This window comes from Penaeus vannamei, chromosome 9, assembly GCF_042767895.1.
Source record: "Penaeus vannamei isolate JL-2024 chromosome 9, ASM4276789v1, whole genome shotgun sequence".
In the NCBI taxonomy this organism is placed as follows: domain Eukaryota; kingdom Metazoa; phylum Arthropoda; class Malacostraca; order Decapoda; family Penaeidae; genus Penaeus; species Penaeus vannamei.
In genome coordinates this window covers 9,558,790-9,576,895 of record NC_091557.1, presented here as the reverse complement: position 1 = coordinate 9,576,895, position 18,106 = coordinate 9,558,790, and the positions used below count along the sequence as shown (strand labels likewise).

At 46.8% G+C, this 18,106-nt stretch overlaps 1 protein-coding gene across 2 annotated transcripts in view; it reads right to left on the bottom strand.

Moving 5' to 3' along the window:
- Nucleotides 1–7,217: 7,217 nt before the first annotated feature.
- AGO3 (Argonaute 3) overlaps nt 7,218–18,106 on the bottom strand; it is a 24,797-nt gene continuing 13,908 nt past the window's right edge. The window contains exons 7-18 of one of the 2 annotated variants that reach the window (XM_070125262.1): nt 17,082–17,195; nt 16,019–16,184; nt 14,874–14,978; nt 14,301–14,466; nt 13,056–13,234; nt 12,009–12,203; nt 11,494–11,718; nt 11,052–11,234; nt 10,584–10,772; nt 10,218–10,319; nt 8,749–8,889; nt 7,218–8,445 (exon numbers count right to left, since the gene is read on the bottom strand). In XM_070125262.1, the coding sequence (XP_069981363.1) occupies nt 8,359–8,445; nt 8,749–8,889; nt 10,218–10,319; nt 10,584–10,772; nt 11,052–11,234; nt 11,494–11,718; nt 12,009–12,203; nt 13,056–13,234; nt 14,301–14,466; nt 14,874–14,978; nt 16,019–16,184; nt 17,082–17,195 (1,852 nt within the window). In that variant the 3' untranslated portion in view covers nt 7,218–8,358. Of the gene's footprint in view, nt 8,446–8,748; nt 8,890–10,217; nt 10,320–10,563; nt 10,773–11,051; nt 11,235–11,493; nt 11,719–12,008; nt 12,204–13,055; nt 13,235–14,300; nt 14,467–14,873; nt 14,979–16,018; nt 16,185–17,081; nt 17,196–18,106 lie in introns of those variants that run through there. The other variant, XR_011398729.1, reaches the window with a different exon arrangement.

Here is an 18,106-nt window from a genome sequence, read left to right as displayed (position 1 = left end):
AGAGGGGGAGGGAGGGGGAGGGAGAGGAGGAAGGAAGGGAGGGGTGTGGAGAGGGAGAGGGGGAGGAGGAGGAGAGAGGAAGGAAGGGAGGGGGGTGGAGAGGAGAGGGAGAGAGGAAGGAAGGGAGGGGGGGGGGTGGAGAGGGAGAGGGGGAGGGAGAGAGGAAGGAGGGAGGGGGGTGGAGAGGAGAGGGGGAGGAGAGAGAGGAAGGGAAGGGAGGGGGGGTGGAGAGGGAGAGAGGGGGGGAGTGGAGGGGGAGGGAGAGAGGAAGGAAGGGAGGGGGGTGGAGAGGGAGAGGGGGAGGGAGAGAGGAAGGGAAGGAGGGGGGGTGGAGAGGGAGAGGGGGAGGGAGGGGGAGGGAGAGAGGCTGAGGCTGAAGGGAGGGGGGTGTGAGAGGGAGAGGGGGAGGGAGAGACGAAGTGAAGGGAGGGGGTGGAGAGGGAGAGGGGAGGAGGAGGGAGAGGAAGGAAGGGAGGGGGGTGTAGAGGGAGAGAGGAGGGAGAGAGGGAAGGAAGGGAGGGGGGTGGAGAGGGAGAGGGGGAGGGAGGGGGAGGGAGAGGAAGGAAGGGAGGGGGTGGAGAGGGAGAGGGGAGGGAGGGGGAGGTGGGAGAGAGGAAGGAAGAGGGAGAGAGGAAGGAAGGGAGAGGGGGTGTAGAGGGAGAGGAGGAGGGAGGAGAGGAAGGAAGGGAGGGGGTGGAGAGGGAGAGGGGAGGAGGGGAGGGAGAGAGGAAGGCTGAGGAAGGAGAGGGGGTGGAGATAGGAGAGGATAGGGAGGGAGAGGAAGGAAGGGAGGGGGTGTAGAGGGGAGAGGAGGAGGGAGAGAGGAAGGGAAGGGAGGTGGGTGGAGAGAGGAGAGGGGGAGGGAGAGAGGGAGAGAGGAAGGAAGGGAGGGGGTGGAGAGGGAGAGGGAGAGGGAGGGGGGGAGGGAGAGAGGAAGGAAGGGAGGGGGGTGGAGAGGAGAGAGGGAAGGGAGGGGGAGGAGAGAGGAAGGAAGGGAGGGGGGTGGAGAGGGAGAGGGGAGGGAGGGGGAGGGAGAGAGGAAGGAAGGGAGGGGGGTGGAGGAGGGAGAGGGGGAGGGAGGGAGAGGGAGGAAGAGGAAGGAAGGGAGTGGGGGTGGAGAGGAGAGGGGGAGGGAGGGGAGGGAGAGAGGAAGGAAGGGAGGGGGGTGGAGAGGGAGAGGGGGAGGGAGGGGGAGGGAGAGAGGAAGGAAGGGAGGGGGGTGGAGAGGGAGAGGGGAGGGAGTGGGGGGAGGGGAGAGAGGAAGGAAGGGGAGGGGGGTGTGAGAGAGGGAGAGGGGGAGGGAGGGGAGGGAGAGAGGAAGGAAGGGGAGGGGGTGGAGAGGGAGAGGGGGAGGGAGGGGGAGGGAGAGAGGAAGGAAGGGAGGGGGGGGTGGAGAGGGAGAGGGGGAGGGTGGGAGGGGAGTGGGAGAGAGGAAGGAAGGGAGGAGGGGGTGTAGAGGAGAGGGGAGGGAGGGGGAGGGAGAGAGGAAGGAAGGGAGGGGGTGGTGGAGAGGGGAGAGGGGGAGGGAGGGGGAGGGAGAGAGGAAGGAAGGGAGAGGGAGGGGGTGTAGAGGGAGAGGAGTGAGGGAGAGAGGAAGGAAGGGAGGGGGGGTGAGAGGGAGAGGAGGGGAGGGAGAGGAAGGAAGGGAGGGGGGTGGAGAGGGAGAGGGGGAGTAAGGGGTGAGGGAGAGGAGAGGAAGGAAGGGAGGGGGTGGAGAGGAGAGGGGGAGGGAGGGGGAGGGAGAGAGGAAGGGAAGGGAGGGTGAGAGGGAGAGGAGGAGGGAGAGAGGAAGGAAGGAGGGGGGGTGGAGGGAGAGGGGAGGGAGGGGGAGGGAGAGAGGAAGGAAGGGAGGGGGTGTGGAGAGGAGAGAGGGAGGGAGGGAGGGAGAGAGGGAAGGAAGGGAGGGGGGTGTAGAGAGGAGAGTGGGGGAGGGAGGGGGAGGGAGAGAGGAAGGAAGGGAGGGGGGGGGTGGAGAGGGAGAGGGAGTGGAGGGGAGTGGGAGAGAGGAAGGAAGGGAGGGGTGGAGAGGAGAGGGGGAGGGAGGGGAGGGAGAGAGAGGGAAGGGAGGGGTGTAGAGGGAGAGGGGGAGGGGAAGGGGAGGGAGAGAGGAAGGAAGGGAGGGGGGGGGAGAGGGAGAGAGGAAGGAAGGGAGGGGGTGGGAGAGGAGAGAGGGGAGGGGGAGAGGAAGGAAGGGAGGGGGGTGGAGAGGGAGAGGGGGAGGGAGGGGGAGGGAGAGAGGAAGGGGAAGGGAAGCGGGTGGGAGAGGGGAGAGGGGAGTGGAGGGGGAGGGAGAGAGAGGAAGGAAGGGAGGGGGGGTGGAGAGGGAGAGGGGGAGGGAGGGGAGGGAGAGGAAGGGAAGGAAGGGGAGTGGAGAGGAGAGGGGGAGGGAGGGGGGAGGGAGAGAGGAAGGAAGGGAGGGGGTGGAGAGGGAGAGGGGGAGGGAGAGAGGCAAAGGGAAGGGAGGGGGGTGGAGAGGGAGAGGGGGAGGGAGGGGGAGGGAGAGAGGAAGGAAGGGAGGGGGTGGAGAGGGAGAGGGGGAGGGAGGGGAGGGAGAGAGGAAGGAAGGGAGGGGGGTGGGAGAGGAGAGAGGGGAGGGAGGGGGAGGGAGAGAGTGAAGGAAGGGAGGGGGGGTGGAGAGAGGGAGAGGGGGGAGGGAGGGGGAGGGAGAGAGGAAGGAAGGGAGGGGGTGGAGAGGGAGAGGAAGGAGGGAGAGAGGAAGGAAGGGAGGGGGGTGTAGAGGGAGAGGAGGAGGGAGAGAGGAAGGAAGGGGAGGGGGTGCGGAGAGGGAGAGGGGGAGGGAGAGAGGAAGGAAGGGAGGGGGGTGGAGAGGGGAGAGGAGGAGGGAGAGAGGAAGAGGAAGGAAGGAGGAGGGGGTGGAGAGGGAGGGGGGAGGGAGGAAGGGGAGGGAGAGAGGAAGGGAAGGGAGGGGGGTGGAGAGGGAGAGGGGGAGAGGAAGAGGGGGAGGGAGAGAGGAAGGAAGGGAGGGGGGGGTGGAGAGGGGAGAGGGGGAGGGAAGGGGAGGGAGAGAGGAGGGAAGGGAGGGGGGGCGGAGAGGGGAGAGGGGGAGGGAGGGGGAGGGAGGGAGGAAGGGGAGGGGAGGGGAGGGGTGGGAGAGGGAGAGGGGGAGGGGAGGGAGGGAGGAAGGGAGGGAGGGGGGTGGAGAGGGAGAGGTGAGAGGGAGGGAGAGGAGAGAAGGAAGGGAGGCGGGTGTGGAGAGGGAGAGGGGGAGGGAGGGGGAGGGAGAGAGGAAGGAAGGGAGGGGGGTGGTAGAGGGAGAGGGGGAGAGAAAGGAAGGGAGGGGGTGGAGAGGGAGAGGGGGAGGGAGAGAGGAAGGAAGGGGAGGGGGGTGGAGAGGGCAGGAGGAGGGAGAGAGGAAGGAAGGGAGGGGGGGTGGAGAGGGGAGAGGGGGAGGAGGGGAAGGAGAGGAGGAAGGAAGGGAGGGGGGTGAGGAAGAGGGGGAGAGGAGGGGAGGGAGAGAGGGAAGGAAGGGAGGGGGGTGTAGAGAGGAGAGGGGGAGGGAGGGGGAGGGAGAGAGGAAGGAAGTGGGAGGGGGGGCGGAGAGGGAGAGGGGGGAGGGAGGGGGAGGGAGAGAGGAAGGAAGGGAGGGGGGTGTAGAGGGAGAGGAGGAGGGAGAGAGAGGAGAGAGGAAGGGAGGGGGTGGGAGAGGGGAGAGGGGGAGTGGAGGGGGAGGGAGTAGAGGAAGGAAGGGAGGGGGGGGTGGAGGGGGAGAGGGGGAGGGGGAGGGGGAGGGAGAGAGTGAAGGAAGGGGAGGGGGGTGGAGAGGGGAGAGGTGGGGAGGAGGGGGAGGAGAGAGAGGAAGGAAGGAGGGGGGGTGGGAGAGGGAGAGGGAGAGAGGAAGGAAGGAGGGGGGTGGAGAGGAGAGGAGAGGGAGAAGGTGAGAGGGAGAGGGGGAGGGAGAGAGGAAGGAAGGGAGGGGGGGTGGAGAGGGAGAGGGGGAGGGGAGGGGGAGGGAGAGAGAGGAAGGAAGGGAGGGGGGGTGGAGAGAGGGAGAGGGGGAGGGAGGGGGAAGGAGAGAGAAGGAAGGGAGGGGGGGTGGAGAGGGAGAGGGGGAGGGAGGGGGAAGGAGAGAGGAAGGAAGGGAGGGGGGGGTGAGGGAGAGGGAGAGGGAGAGGGAGGGAGAGAGGAAGGAAGGGGGAAGGGGGTGAGAGGGGAGGAGGGGGAGGGAGGGGGAGGGAGAGAGAAAGGGAGAGGGAGGGGGGGGTGGAGAGGGAGAGGGGGGGGAGGGGGAGGGAGAGAGGAAGGAAGGGAGGGGGGTGTAGAGGAGAGGAGGAGGGAGGGGGAGGGAGAGAGAAGGAAGGGAGGGGGGTGAGAGGGAGAGGGGGGAGGGAGGGGGAGGGAGAGGAGGAAGGAAGGAGGGGGGGTGGAGAGGGAGAGGGGGAGGGAGGGGGAGGGAGAGAGGAAGGAAGGGAGGGGGTGTGAGAGGGAGAGGGGGAGGGAGGAGGGGGAGGGAGAGAGGAAGGAAGGGAGGGGGGTGGAGAGGGAGAGGGGGAGGGAGGGGGAGGGAGAGAGGAAGGAAGGGAGGGGTGGTGGAGAGGGAGAGAGGGGAGTGGAGGGGGAGGGAGAGAGAAAGGGGAAGGGAGGGGGGGTGAGAGGGAGAGGGGGAGGGAGGGGAGGGAGAGAGGAAGGGAAGGGAGGGGGGTGGAGAGGGAGGGGGGAGGAGGGGGAGGGAGAGAGGAAGGAAGGGAGGGGGGTGTGGGAGGAGGAAGAGGGGGAGGGAGGGGGAGGGAGAGAGGCTGAAGGAAGGGAGGGGGGTGTAGAGGGAGAGGGGGAGGAGAGAGGAAGGGAAGGGAGGGGGGGTGTAGAGGGAGAGCCGGAGGTAGGGGGAGGCAGAGAAAGAGGGAGGGAGTGGGGTAGGGAGGGAGGTGGATGTAGAGGCAGAGGGGGAGGGTGGTGTGTAGAGGGGAGAGAGGAGAGGGCGTGGTGTGTAGAGGGGAGAGAGGGGAGAGGAGGGGGGAGGGAGGTGAGTGTGAGAGGAAAAGGGTAGGGAGAGAGGAAGGGGAGGGAGGGTGGTGTGGTAGTGTGAGGAAGAGGGGGAGGGGGAGGGGGGAGGGAAGGTGGATGCAGAGGAAGAGGGTTAGGGAGAAAGGGAAGGAGGGAGGGTAGTGTGTAGAGGGAGAAAGGGGAGAGGGAAATGGGTGGTGTGTAGAGGGAGAAAGGGAGAGGGGAAGGGTAGTGTGTAAGAGGAGAGAGAGGGAGGGAGAGAGGAAGGGAGGGAGGGTAGTGTGTAAAGGGGGGGGAAAGGGAAAGGAGGAAGGGAGGGAGGGTGGTGTGTAGAGGGATGGAAGGAAAGAGAGAGAAAGAGAGGGAGAGTGGGAGAGGAGAAGGTAGGATGGGTTGTAGGAGGGAGATTAGAAGGAAGGGGAGGGGGGAAAAGAGAGGTAAAGTAAGAAGGGAAAGAGGGAGAAGGGATGTACAGTGAAAGGGTTAGGAGTGAGGGGTTGTAGAGGGAGACGGGGAGGGGGGGAGGGAGGGGAGGAGAGAGGGATGGTGGGTGGAGGGAATGAGGAGGAGAAAGAGATGGGGGAAGGAGGGATGGAGAGGCAGAGGGGAAGAGGAAGAATGGGGAGGGATGGAGATGGAGAGAAAGAGGGAGAGGAGAATGGGTTGTTGGAGGGTAGAAAAGAGAAGGAGAGGGGGAAAGAGAGGGAACGTAATAGGGAGAAAAGGAGGGGTGGGTTGCTGAGGGAAAGAGGGAGAGCGATAGGAACAGAGGAGATCGGGAGGGAGAGGGGGGAAATAGGGAGGGAGGGAGAAAGATAGATAGGGGGGGAGGGGAAGAAGGGAAGATGAGAAGGAGGGAGAGGAGGGGAAGATGAAGCACCCGAGAGAGGTAAAGAGAGAAAAAGAGGTTGTAACTTTCTATCCTGTCTTATTTTTCATATTAACATAACCATATATTCTTGAATCAACTATGACCATTCAGAACAAGCGGTCACCAGAATGTTAACAATATGGAAGATTAAATCTGAAAATATATATTCCAAACTGGATTTACAACAGCAATACTCATCAACAAATTCAGCTATAAAAATGATCAATATAAGCAAAAACAGTAAATAAAAACAAATGATATTCCTCACTCGCTCTCTCTTCATCTCTCTTTCTCTCTCTCCATCTCTCTCTCTCTCTCTCTCTCTCTCTCTCTCTCTCTCTCTCTCTCTCTCTCTCTCTCTCTCTCTCTCTCTCTCTCTCTCTCTCTCTCTCTCTCTCTCTTCCATGTCTCTCCTCTTTCTCTCTCTCTCTCCATGTCTCTCTCTCTCTCTCTCCAAGTCTCTCTCTCTCCTTCCATGTCTCTCTCTCTCCCTCCACCATGTCTCTCTCCTCTCCCTCCATGCTCTGCTCTCTCTCTTTTCCTCTCTCTCTCTCTCTCTCTCTCTCTCTCTCTCTCATCTCTCTCTCTCTCTCTCTCTCTCTCTTCTCTCTCTCTCTCTCTCTCTCTCCATTCTCCATCTCTCTCTCTCTCTCCATTCGTCTTCTCTCTCCATCTCTCTCTCTCTCATCTCTCTCTCTCTCTCTCTCTCTCTCTCTCTCTCTCTCTCTCTCTCCTCTCTCTCTCTCTCTCTCTCTTCTCTTCTCTCCATCTCTCTCTCTCTCTCTGTTTTCAAAGTATCAGCTGTTTCATTTATACTTTATTAGATAAAAAATATAATTTTGTATTCCATTTTTCTCTACAGCCCAAAACTAACACGAATTCTGCAGTAAGAAAGATGAAAGCTTTATATTTCAATCATTGAATACCTTTTCTTCTACATTAATGTTTTTGCATTACACATCAACTATTTTAAGGATTCAGTGTCCTTTACTTACATGAATACACACACATACATAAATATAAGTATACGCTTTGATTTTTTGTATGCATTTATGCATGCATGGTTAATGGTTAATAGTTTAAACAAATAAATGTGTTAGGCATCAAAGGTCATAGAGCACTATGGGAAAGTATTATGGTGAAAGGGGCTTAAACGATTATGCGCACACACACACACACACACACACACACACACACACACACACACACGTTTCCCTAAAAAATATTACTATGATTCTGTAACCCTGAGCACTAATTCATTGATACAAATAAACATAAAAACAGAAAACAGTAAATACAATTTTCATCAAATAAAAGCTGATGTGGACAAACATCAAGTTGATCTTTCAACAACTATAACACACGGGCAATAAATCTACAAAAGTGATCATATTTTTTTATTGAATAAAAAAATACAAAAAATATGTTTTACATTACAACAATAAAGTATAAATGCTTTTGTTTATTTCTTTTCTGAGCAAATTCTTCAACATCTGTACTTTGGAACAAATTGGGGGAATCTGTTTCAGGCCTTCATTCTTATAGAAGTTTAATTTACATTTGTATTTGATATTAAGTATCACAACAGGTGTAAACAATATCAGAAAAATAAGTGCACATGCACACACACATGTACAATCACACACCTCCACATACACATTCACAAATCCCCTGTTACTTACCCTAAGTTGACTTGGAAAAAAAAAAAAAAATCACAATAACAGAGAACCAAGATAAAAAATAAAAAAAATAACTGCTGGTTGACTAGATAAGAACTATCTCGTTCATCAAATCAAACATTATATTGATTGCAATAAAAAAAAAAAATCAAACATAAATCTGCATGACCATTCATTAAATAAATGAACGTGCATTTTACACCTAATCCTATTTCATGACTTAAATCTAAACTTCTTGGAAACTGGTGTTTAACCATAAAATTAAACACTTCCTTAATTTAACAAAAAAAGAACTTTCTTTTCTTTTAACTAAAATCAAAGTCTAATTCTATAGACTAACAAAATCAAATTAACAAAATAACTTTTAAAACTCCAGCTTCTGCATTATTCCATGATCACAATATATATCACATAATATTCAGTAACAACTAACAGTTCCGAGTTTTTTCCACCAAGGATCAACTAATATTATAATTCCAAAATATTTTAAATAGCACGCTTGCATACCACTCACATAGCAAACAGATGAGGAGATTCATATACACCATGGAATTATAGTATTAACTGCAGACAATATACACTATTGAAACTGAATGTGATCCAGTACTCAAAATTTGCAGATTCTGGAAAATGTCTGTAACAGACGGTAAGTTGTCCACCAAAGGAACCAAATAAGAGATGCTTTGTCTTGGAAAATTCTCACTGTTTTCATCTTATTCCCTAAGCACATTACACTTAGTTGACAAAAAGTCAGAAAAAAGATTATGTATTAATAATGCTTTTTGTGTATAGAAATTCTAGTCTGCCATTTCACTCTCTATTTTTCGACTGATAAAAGAAACCACTTCAGAGGAAGAAGAGCTTGTCACACAGTGTATCAGAGGGTTCCTTTCTCACATTCTGCCCTATGAGGTAAGCCAGCTTGTGTGCATACTGGAAAGAAAAATTAAATATATCTCTCTTTGTTCACTCTTACACCTGAACATGTACATTCATATCTACATTTACAGCTATATATTCACACTCATATTTATGTCTACTAAGAAAAATCTATGACACACCAGATATTATAAGAGAAAAAAGATACCACATTGTCTTTTATCCAATGATTATGAACACCATATAAATAAATGCCTCCCCTTAAAAACATCAATAGAACAAAAAATCAAAGCCCCCCACACCCTATACTATCATGCTATTCACACACAAATTCAAAAGGACAAGAAAACTACCCACCTGGCATGGTGCAGGCACCCTAACAGTTCCGGGCCAGTTGTAATAGAGATGCGTCAGTTTGTAGGCCAGTCTTTGCATATTATCTACCTTGAGGTTCCCACCATCACGGAGGACAACATAGTGTGTGGGTGCCACTGTGCTCTGAAAGTTAGGGAAAGTGGTGTGAAAATCAACTGATATGCTAGAAATCAGTGAGATTTATATTCATATGAGGACATGTGCATCCAAAGTTATTCACAGGCTAATATATTTTTGGTTTGAGAAGACTTCTGGATGTGCATGCCCTCATATCAGGATCTGTTGTCTGGGAGTCTGTGGGATTATTTGATAATCAAGGAAAGGAGTTTGGAAGTCTTTTGGATTGTTGTAATCCCAATGAAATATCTTTGAAAATTGGTAGATCAGAAATGGAAATCAGGAAAGCCAGTCTGAGGTCATTTCTCCTCAAATTACATAAAGGTGGTTTCACAAATGACAAAGTATTCAGTGCAGGGGTTCCCAACCTGGGGCCTATGGGGTACTTTCTGGGGAGCAATATGAAAATTTTGATGTCAAATTAAACTGACTTTTATCTCACTTACAGTGCCTACCTATAATTATTTATCACATATCAATAAATTGCAATCTTTCCATAAAGTGTCCTAAAGCTATTGACACCATTACACCATCCACAACTAGTAATAACTGAATCTGAAAAGATGACAGACACTGAATGGGGAGCCATGGAGATTATCACATACTGGTCAGGGGCCACAGAATGAAAAAGATGGTGAATCACTAATTTGGATGAGATTCGTAAGGTAGGTTGAGATCTTAGAGAGGTAGTCTGAAAGTTTGTTGGGTAATTTGAGAGTTCTGACAGGTTGACTAAGAGATAGGAAATATAGTCTGAAAGAGTAGGGAGAGTTGGTCTGCAAGTCTGGAAAGGCAGTCTGGGAGTTGAGAAAGGTTGTCTAATAGAAACGAAAGGAAACATGTTGAAGAGTATGTTATCTGGGAAAGGTAATCTAAAATTTGGGAAAGCTATTCTGAAAGCATCAGCAAAGTTAAAGCTGAGAGATAAAATGTCAGGAAAGTCACTCATAGTAATGAAAATCCAGAAAAGTAATCTGTAGATCTTGAAAAGGGTCTGAAAAGATGGCCTCAAAGATGGAAAAGGCAGTCTGAAAAATGTCTGAAACTCGGGACTTTTAAGCTGAATGATGAGAAGGTTTGTCTGAAAGTTGAAAAGGTGATTTGGAAGTAAAAGTAGTCAAAGAGTCATTTAAGAAAGTCTGAGTATCAGAAAAAGTAAGAGAGGCAGTCTAAAAGTCAGGCTAGGTAGTCTGCAAGTAAGGAAAGACAACCTGGATGTCCAAGAAGCATTTTGAAAGTCAAGAAAGATCATTCAAAAGTTAAGAAAGTAAATCTGAAAACTGGTGAGCTTATCTTGTCCCCAATTCCCAGCCCTTCACCCCTCACACTCTTACCTGTCGTACATGCTGGGACACCAGGAAGAAGTCATACCAATAGCGATGTGTGATGCTGTGGTCTATGATGGATCCCGGCGGAGGGTTGTCCAACTCAGAATTCTGGAATGAAGGAATTGTACACACTGGCAGATATTTAATAAGAGTTTACTATGTTGTGTATTGCACACCCAATGAGATAGAAGGTAATGAGAATGAAAAATCATCTAATATATCCATTAATATCCTTCTCATTTTTAAAGGAACAATAATAATGATAACAAAATAACAAATCACAACAAAAAAATCAACATCAACATATGAAAAAGAGTACTAACACCACCATCGCAAGGAAAAATGGCATTACCTCCCACAGCCACTACGCACCAGTGAGGCAAAGATCCTAGTGCTGATCTTTTTTTGCACAACAATAAACGAGAACTTGGGCTCATAGGAATCAAAGTGCTGGAAGATAGTGGCCAGCTGGGGCAGCTCGTGCTCCTCCACCACTCGCATCTGGCCCTCGCTCACACCGTCTCGGTAGATGATAATGGTGCGAGGGAGGGAGTGGTGTTGCTGAAGATGGGGAGGAAGAGGAAGGAAATCATAGAGGGTGTTTCTTTTTCTGTTTGCATTGTCTTTCTGTCTCTCGATGTCCTTCTCTTTGTGCTTTTAACTGTCTCTATCTGTCTGTCTTTTATCCAATAATTATGAACACCATATAAATGTTTCCCTCTAAAAACATCAATAGAACAATAAAAAATCAAAGCCCCCACACCCCATACTACCATGCTATTCACACCTCCATATACTCATTCTCATTTCTCTATCTATTTAATCTCACAACCAGCCTACTCTGTGGTAATGCCTGAGGGCCTCCAAGAGTGAGATCTTGAGGCCATGGACGATCTCATCGCCAGGATGCTGGAAGCTGACATGTGAGAACCACCGGGTCAGCGTCTGGTTGGTCGATGCCACAAAGCCCACCACAGAGGCCCCACGCCGGACGGGGTCATGGTACACATCTACACCACACACCTGCATCATGTAGTATTTTCACTGTTTTTTAACTTATATACATGCTGGGATAGTGAGACAAATATGCAAAAAGTATATATATATAATAAAAAAGCATATAAAAGGATAAACATACATTTATAAAAAGTGTGTGTACATCTGTGTATGTATGTCTTTGCATGGGCATGTGTATCTGCATGTACAAATACACACATCTTAAAGGAGTAGCATCTCCCATGAAAGCTCCACAAAATAACCACACATAAACCAAACCCCCTACCATAAGTCCCGTCATCGGAATCTTGAGAGCCCACAGCTCCCCACCTAGCTTGCAATTGATCTGTAGTGCAATCTTCTGTGTGACAGAACGTAATTTGTTCTCCTGGCTGATGGTGCGAGAGTTGATGCACTGTGTGGGCAAGCCCAGGTCCACACAGGCTAGGCGCTTCACAGCAGAATATCGATCCTCACGCTGGGCTGGGAAGATGATGATTGCCAACTGTAACTGTATGGGAAAATCAATATGAAATGTTTATCTCTGTCAACAAATGCAGAACACCAGTTACACTATGGTCTCTAATTTCAGTTATCCATTCACCTCCTTTAAAACCCAGCTTTATTAAATTAAAAAAAAGCACTATCATAATGATTGATCACTTTCTATAAATGTTTAATAAATCTATCATGTCTCCAATTCTATCCAATTTTAGTTTATCAATAATGAGTGAGAGCTACAAAAAAGAAGAGCAACAAGCCAAGCCACAATAATCTTGACAAAACCACCATGACCATTACCCTATCATGGAAATGTTGTTTGATCCCATTGACGTAACTCTCGATCCTGTCGTCTGGGAGGCGAATCATCTGGGGGGGGCCCACCTGAATGCCCATGGAGCGTGTGACTTGACGGATCATCTCTGAGAACTTGAGGGCGCGTGGCTCATCCCTCGCTGAGAAGAAGATCTGCCAGCACTGCGGCCGTAGGTCGATCTGCAAGGGAGAATAAAGTCATAAAGAAGAGAAAGACAGTGAGGAGAGAATGGCTCTGAGGTTTGTCTGTTGCAAAGTAGAAAATATGCCAACAATGCAGATGGCTAGGCTGATCTGGTGATGGTTGAAGGACAAGAAGGAGAAACTAGAGGATACAGGAGAAAAGAAATAGATGTAGGAAGGAGAAAGTAGGAGCAGGAGGAAAAAATATTAAAGAAAGCAGAGAAGGGAAAAATGGAGAAAGAGGTTATAAAAAGCTATATATCCTAAGCCATGTACATAATGGGAGGTTACCATGGACAAGCGCTAATGCACACTCACAAGCACCAGTACAGTGTCCATGTGGAGTGTGTTCAAAGACTGCTACAGTCTGCTACAGTCTGAGGGTCAGAAAGGCATCCACTTTGGGCAATGGCCTCTACCTGCCTCATTTAAGACCTCTGAGAGACTCTGATGTTATAGCCCTTATAAACGAGAGGGTTTGAGACATAAAACCAACCTATTTCCATACACTGATATCAATGAAAACTAAAATCTTGGGCATTAAAAGTGGTAAATTCTCTATAGAGTTAATAAAAATGTTCTATGCTATTACAAATAATTAAACTTAAATGGTAGCAAAAATCAGTTCAAGAGTTTCTAAATCTAGTAATCACTTACATAGTTATTCAAAAACTTGAAAACTGTTTTTTGTATTTAATTCAATAAGCCCATCTAGTTGTTGTCAAATGTAGAACAAGAAGGTAATGATGATGATAAAGAATATGAAAAAAGAACTAGAACAAACAACAAAGAAGAAAGGTTAAGAGAAAGATAAAGATGATGACAACATTGAACAAAAATAAAACTCACTGGAACGATCACTTTTTCTCTGGCCGACTCCCGCCCCCAGTCTGCATTCTCTGTCCCAGGGACTTCCCTCGTGCCAAAATGGATCGTCTCAGGGGATAGAATACGCCCTTCCATTGTGAAAGTGTCGTCATCGAGAGCTAAGCCCCAATCAGCCAATACCTGCCAAGCTTCTGAGGAACCTGGATGAGAAATAATGAAAATTACACAAAGAGTTTACACAGAAGCACTGTGAGCTCTGCTCCTGAGGGAAATCCTGATGAAAGGGAGGAAAGCAAAGACTAATAACAACATATAATATTAACACAAAGCTTTTATATACTATAAATGTATAATTTAAATTTCTACACTAATTTTTAAAGACACTGCTAAGCTTTCAAGATCATGTGATAACACTCAGTGGTCTGGGATAATGTAACAATTTTTGAGGATATTAGTTTGAATGTTCACCATGCCACACTATGAAACTACCTCCATATTTTGTCTATATCTACTACAGTTGGCCAATGTCAATTCAGTTTACCAGTTGCTTTTACACACAGATGGCTCCACCATTGTTTGGTCACTAAGGAGTTAATTACATATCCTACTTATCTTCTCTGTTTACCCTTCCCTTGATTTTTGGAAAGATTCCTTTTTGTTACCTTATCTCTAATATCATTAATTGTATTCTCATATTATAATAATCATAATGTCAGTATCTGCAATGACAGTATTGAGATTAATAGCATTAGGAAAAAAAAACTACAAATTTAAGGAATGGGGAAATCAGACACAGATATGAAAGCCTATGAATTGACCCCGTGGTGACTGAGCTCTTGTAAAACAACAAAATTCATATCTACAATAAACAGTCCATAATCAGGAGCAAATGGATGAATATGTATCCCTATGAGCCCAGTTAGTACTAGCTAGTACTTAGAGAAGTCATAAAGCATTTGAACTGGTTTGAAATATCCACAACTACAAGACATGTAAGGTTAGGGGGCTAGTGTGGTCAACCAGTACTGGAGAACAATGCATAAAGTAGTAAATATTTACTCTCCTCATATACAGAATTTATTCACGAAATTAAAGGCATATACACTATCATATGAGAAGCAGAAAAGCCAGATATCTATAGAAAACATGATACATTTTATTACAGTGAAAAAAGAAAAACATAAATTAATATGTTGATCACATGCACAAAAGCAAAGGAGTTCCTAAAATGTCCAACAAAAATAATACCCATACCAACAAACTAACCATTGACATTCCTGACAAAGGTTCTAAGAGAGGCATGCCTGACATTAGGCGTGATGCGAGTGTGTTGCGCTATGTCTTTCATGACCCGGAAATCAGAACGCATGTCATCCGTCAAGCCTGTCATGTAGGAGAGCTCTGGGATCAGGCACAGAAACTTGGTCGTGCCCTGCGAGGAGGAAGAGGAGGAGGAGGGGGAGGAGTGAAATAGAACAGACATAGGGATGTTGATGACACAAGGCAAAGCAATGAGAAATAAATGCACAATCACCATACAGAGGGGTCCTTGGCTAGATATAAAGGAAAATTTTGGAATATTTGTTTCTGTTCAAGCATAGGGATATAGAACCTCCCTAGTAGTAGCACAAACAAATCAGATATAGCATTGCCACACCATGCACTTCAAGCAACAAGCATGACATACTGAATTCAACACATACACACTGTAGACATACTGTATTCACTCAGACAAAAAAACATACACACACACACATAAACATCCTTTACCACAGGAAGAGAAAATGTAAGGTAAACAATTAATCTATAAACACATGCTTTTCCTACAGAGCATCCTACCTGGTCTTTCAATTCCTTCTTTCGCACTCTGTGGAGCAGAAGAGGTTGCTGTGGGTCCTTGATGGTGATGTTATATGCATTCTTATAATAGTCCATGTAACACACCTGTAAAAAATAGCAAAATTACAACACAATAAACATAAGTATAATAATAGTTTAACGATCATGAAAATACTAAGAAAATGGAAAGCAAATCCATATACATATGCCTTGGATGTTATATATGAATAAGTTCTTTTTTCTATTTAAAAAGTTTCACAGTTCCAGTTCCACCCCCAAGAGAATGTGTGATGGCAACTTATGGAAAGAGGCTAAACTAAAACACAACTTCTAATGCATTAAACATGAAAGGTATATGAATGTCTACCAGCCTTATCCATTGCAAAACCATTCACGAAACTTCTATTTCTATTATCTGTGCCTTTGAATATCCTATTGCCATTTTCTTTGCTGATACTGGTAAGGCCAGTGATGCAAAATCTTGAATTTTCTTTACAGCTACAGCTTCCTTACTCTACCACATCCTTTTATACACAAAATCTAAAATCTATCTCCAAAATTAAGAATATTATCACAGGTAAAGTCAAATGTCATTTCACCGGGACTAGACAATTACCTGGACCCTTAACCCTTTGACTATGAGATTCCCCAAAATAAGCACCACTTTTTACAGTGAATCCCTATTGGGGCTGATAGAATTCAAAGTTTTATCAGAAATCCTGCTGGACAGATAATTGCTCCAAGTTGGTGCTCTAGCACAAGGAAGGAGATTACCCTCTTGTGATTTGCCATTTACTGTACACTTAGATATGGGCAAAGGGAAACCAGCAATTTGCTTCAATCAATTAGCCCAATGTTAATATATCTTTTGAAGAAATGGAATACTACCATTTCCATTTGCATGAACTACTTTCTAAAATTATAAAACAATAAAAATATATAAAAATGTATCAATCAAATAAAAATAACATAAAAACTACACCTAGTAACTTTATGCCTCTGGGGATAGCATGTACATACATGCCATGAAGAGAAATTTCACAAAACAATACTACAGTGAACACATTTTCCCTGCGACAGTGGGTTAAACCTTAAAACATAAAACATACATAAAAAACATTAAAAAAAAAAGAAAAAAAATCTACCTCTTCCTCCTTGGAGTTGGTGAAGGTTGACTTTGGATTCTTGTCGAAGAGGATATCATCGATGCGGTATGTTTTGTTGTTGTAGCGCGTGAGGACGATACTTCCCACCAGAGCCTTAATCACATGATCCTTGAACTGGCCTCGGCGATTGTTGAATATTTCAGACCTGGAAGGTGGAACAAAAGAATGATGATGATGGTAATGATGATAATTTTATTAGATGATGAGGAAAAACTGAACTGAGGTTCTACATGACATCTGTAATTGGGCATGTGAAAACAAGAGTAAGGAGTAAGGAGTATGGAGTAAGGAAGAGAAGTAGGAGAAAGAGGAAAAGAAGGAGGAGGAGGAAGAGAGGGAAGAGGAAGAAGAGAAAGAGAAGGAGGAGGAGGAAGAGGAGGAGGAGGAAGAGAAGGAGGAAGAAGAGAAGGAGGAGGATGAGGAGGAAGAGAAGGATGAGGAAGCGAATGAGTATGAGGAGAAAGAGAAGGATGAGGAAGAGAAGGAGGAGGAGGAAGGAAGAGAAGGAGGAGGAAGAGAAGGAGAAGGAGGAAGAGAAAGAGGAGGAGGAAGAGAAGGAGGAGGAGGAAGAAGGAGGAGGAGGAAGAGAAGGAGGAGGAGGAGGAGGAGGAGGAGGAGGAGGAGGAGGAGGAGGAGGAGGAGGAGGAGGAGGAGGAGGAGGAGGAGGAGGAGGAGGAGGAGGAGGAGGAGGAGGAGGAGGAGGACGAGGAGGAGGAGGGTGAGGAGGAGGAGGAGGAGGAGGAGAAGAAAGGAGAAAGAGAAGGAAAAAGAGAAGAAGAAAGAAAAAAATGTGAAGAAGAGAAAAAAGAAAATGAGGAAGAAGAGGCAATAATTGATTGTTGTGGACCTAGACTTTATAATTTGTCCAATATATGAAAAATGCTCAGCACAGCACTGTTATCCCCATATATAAACATAATGATTACCATTATCTTATTACTGCTATCATTACCAGTATTGAAATCTCAAGATATTTCCAAATATGATGTTTTCATTGTCCTACATCACAAGCTATCAATAACAATATGACCAGGAAACTTACATGATCTCATAACAGGTTTGTGTGCGCAGGACCCTATGCGAGACATCAACACACAGCATAACGCCACCTTCTCTATAATGCGCAGCAGTCACATACCCAGGCCAGATCTCTAACCTACAGAAAATCCAATTAGAAATAAATATAAAGTATAAAGAAATAGAGGAATGAAAAGATAAAAATCAAGAAACAGAAACAGAAAATTTAAATTTCAAACCATTAATATCTGAGACATTCATACAAAAAATCACATATGAGGTAAAAGATACCACAGTTACCAGCAAATGACAAATTACACAAAAAAGATAATCTTTTTTCAACAAAGAAATCCAAACAACATATTTTCTATCTTAAACAACAAACATATCTGAATCAAATTTGGAAGTTCCTATGAAAAAAAGAAAAAAAATGTCAAAGTAGAAATATAAAGTAAAGGTTTCATGAAAATAATAATTCAGTAAATCAGAAATATCAGAAAATAATATTGATAAAACCAAAATAGAAAAGGAAGGAACAACAAAGGGGAGACAAAGGACAAAAGAAAAAAATACCATTAGCTAAATACAAAGTATATCCAGCTAATGCACCATAAAATATGCACACACATAAACACAAATGAAATAATCAATCAATTAATTTACAAGAAGAACAAGATCAAGAAAAAAAGGATAAGTAAGAGAATGAAAAAGAAAGAAGTAGACAAAGAGGGGAAAAAAATCCTTGGCAAATACACACACAAGTACATATGAATACATATACAATACTGTAGTGTTTATTATCATTTCAAGCCATGAATACACTTAGATGGAGCGTAGGTTAGTGGCACTGGTTTTCCGTCCAGCAACAGTTTTCCATCCATTTGGGCACAAAAAAAATTGTCAAGGACTTGGCATACAACCTGACAGTGTTAAAATTTTAATGCATTGAAGTTCAACCCTTGTATCAGTTGAGCCTACAATGTCATACTCTTATATCTAATAGTTTAAAAGTACTGTGCCTCAAAAACAAAAAAGGGTGTGATGTTCAAA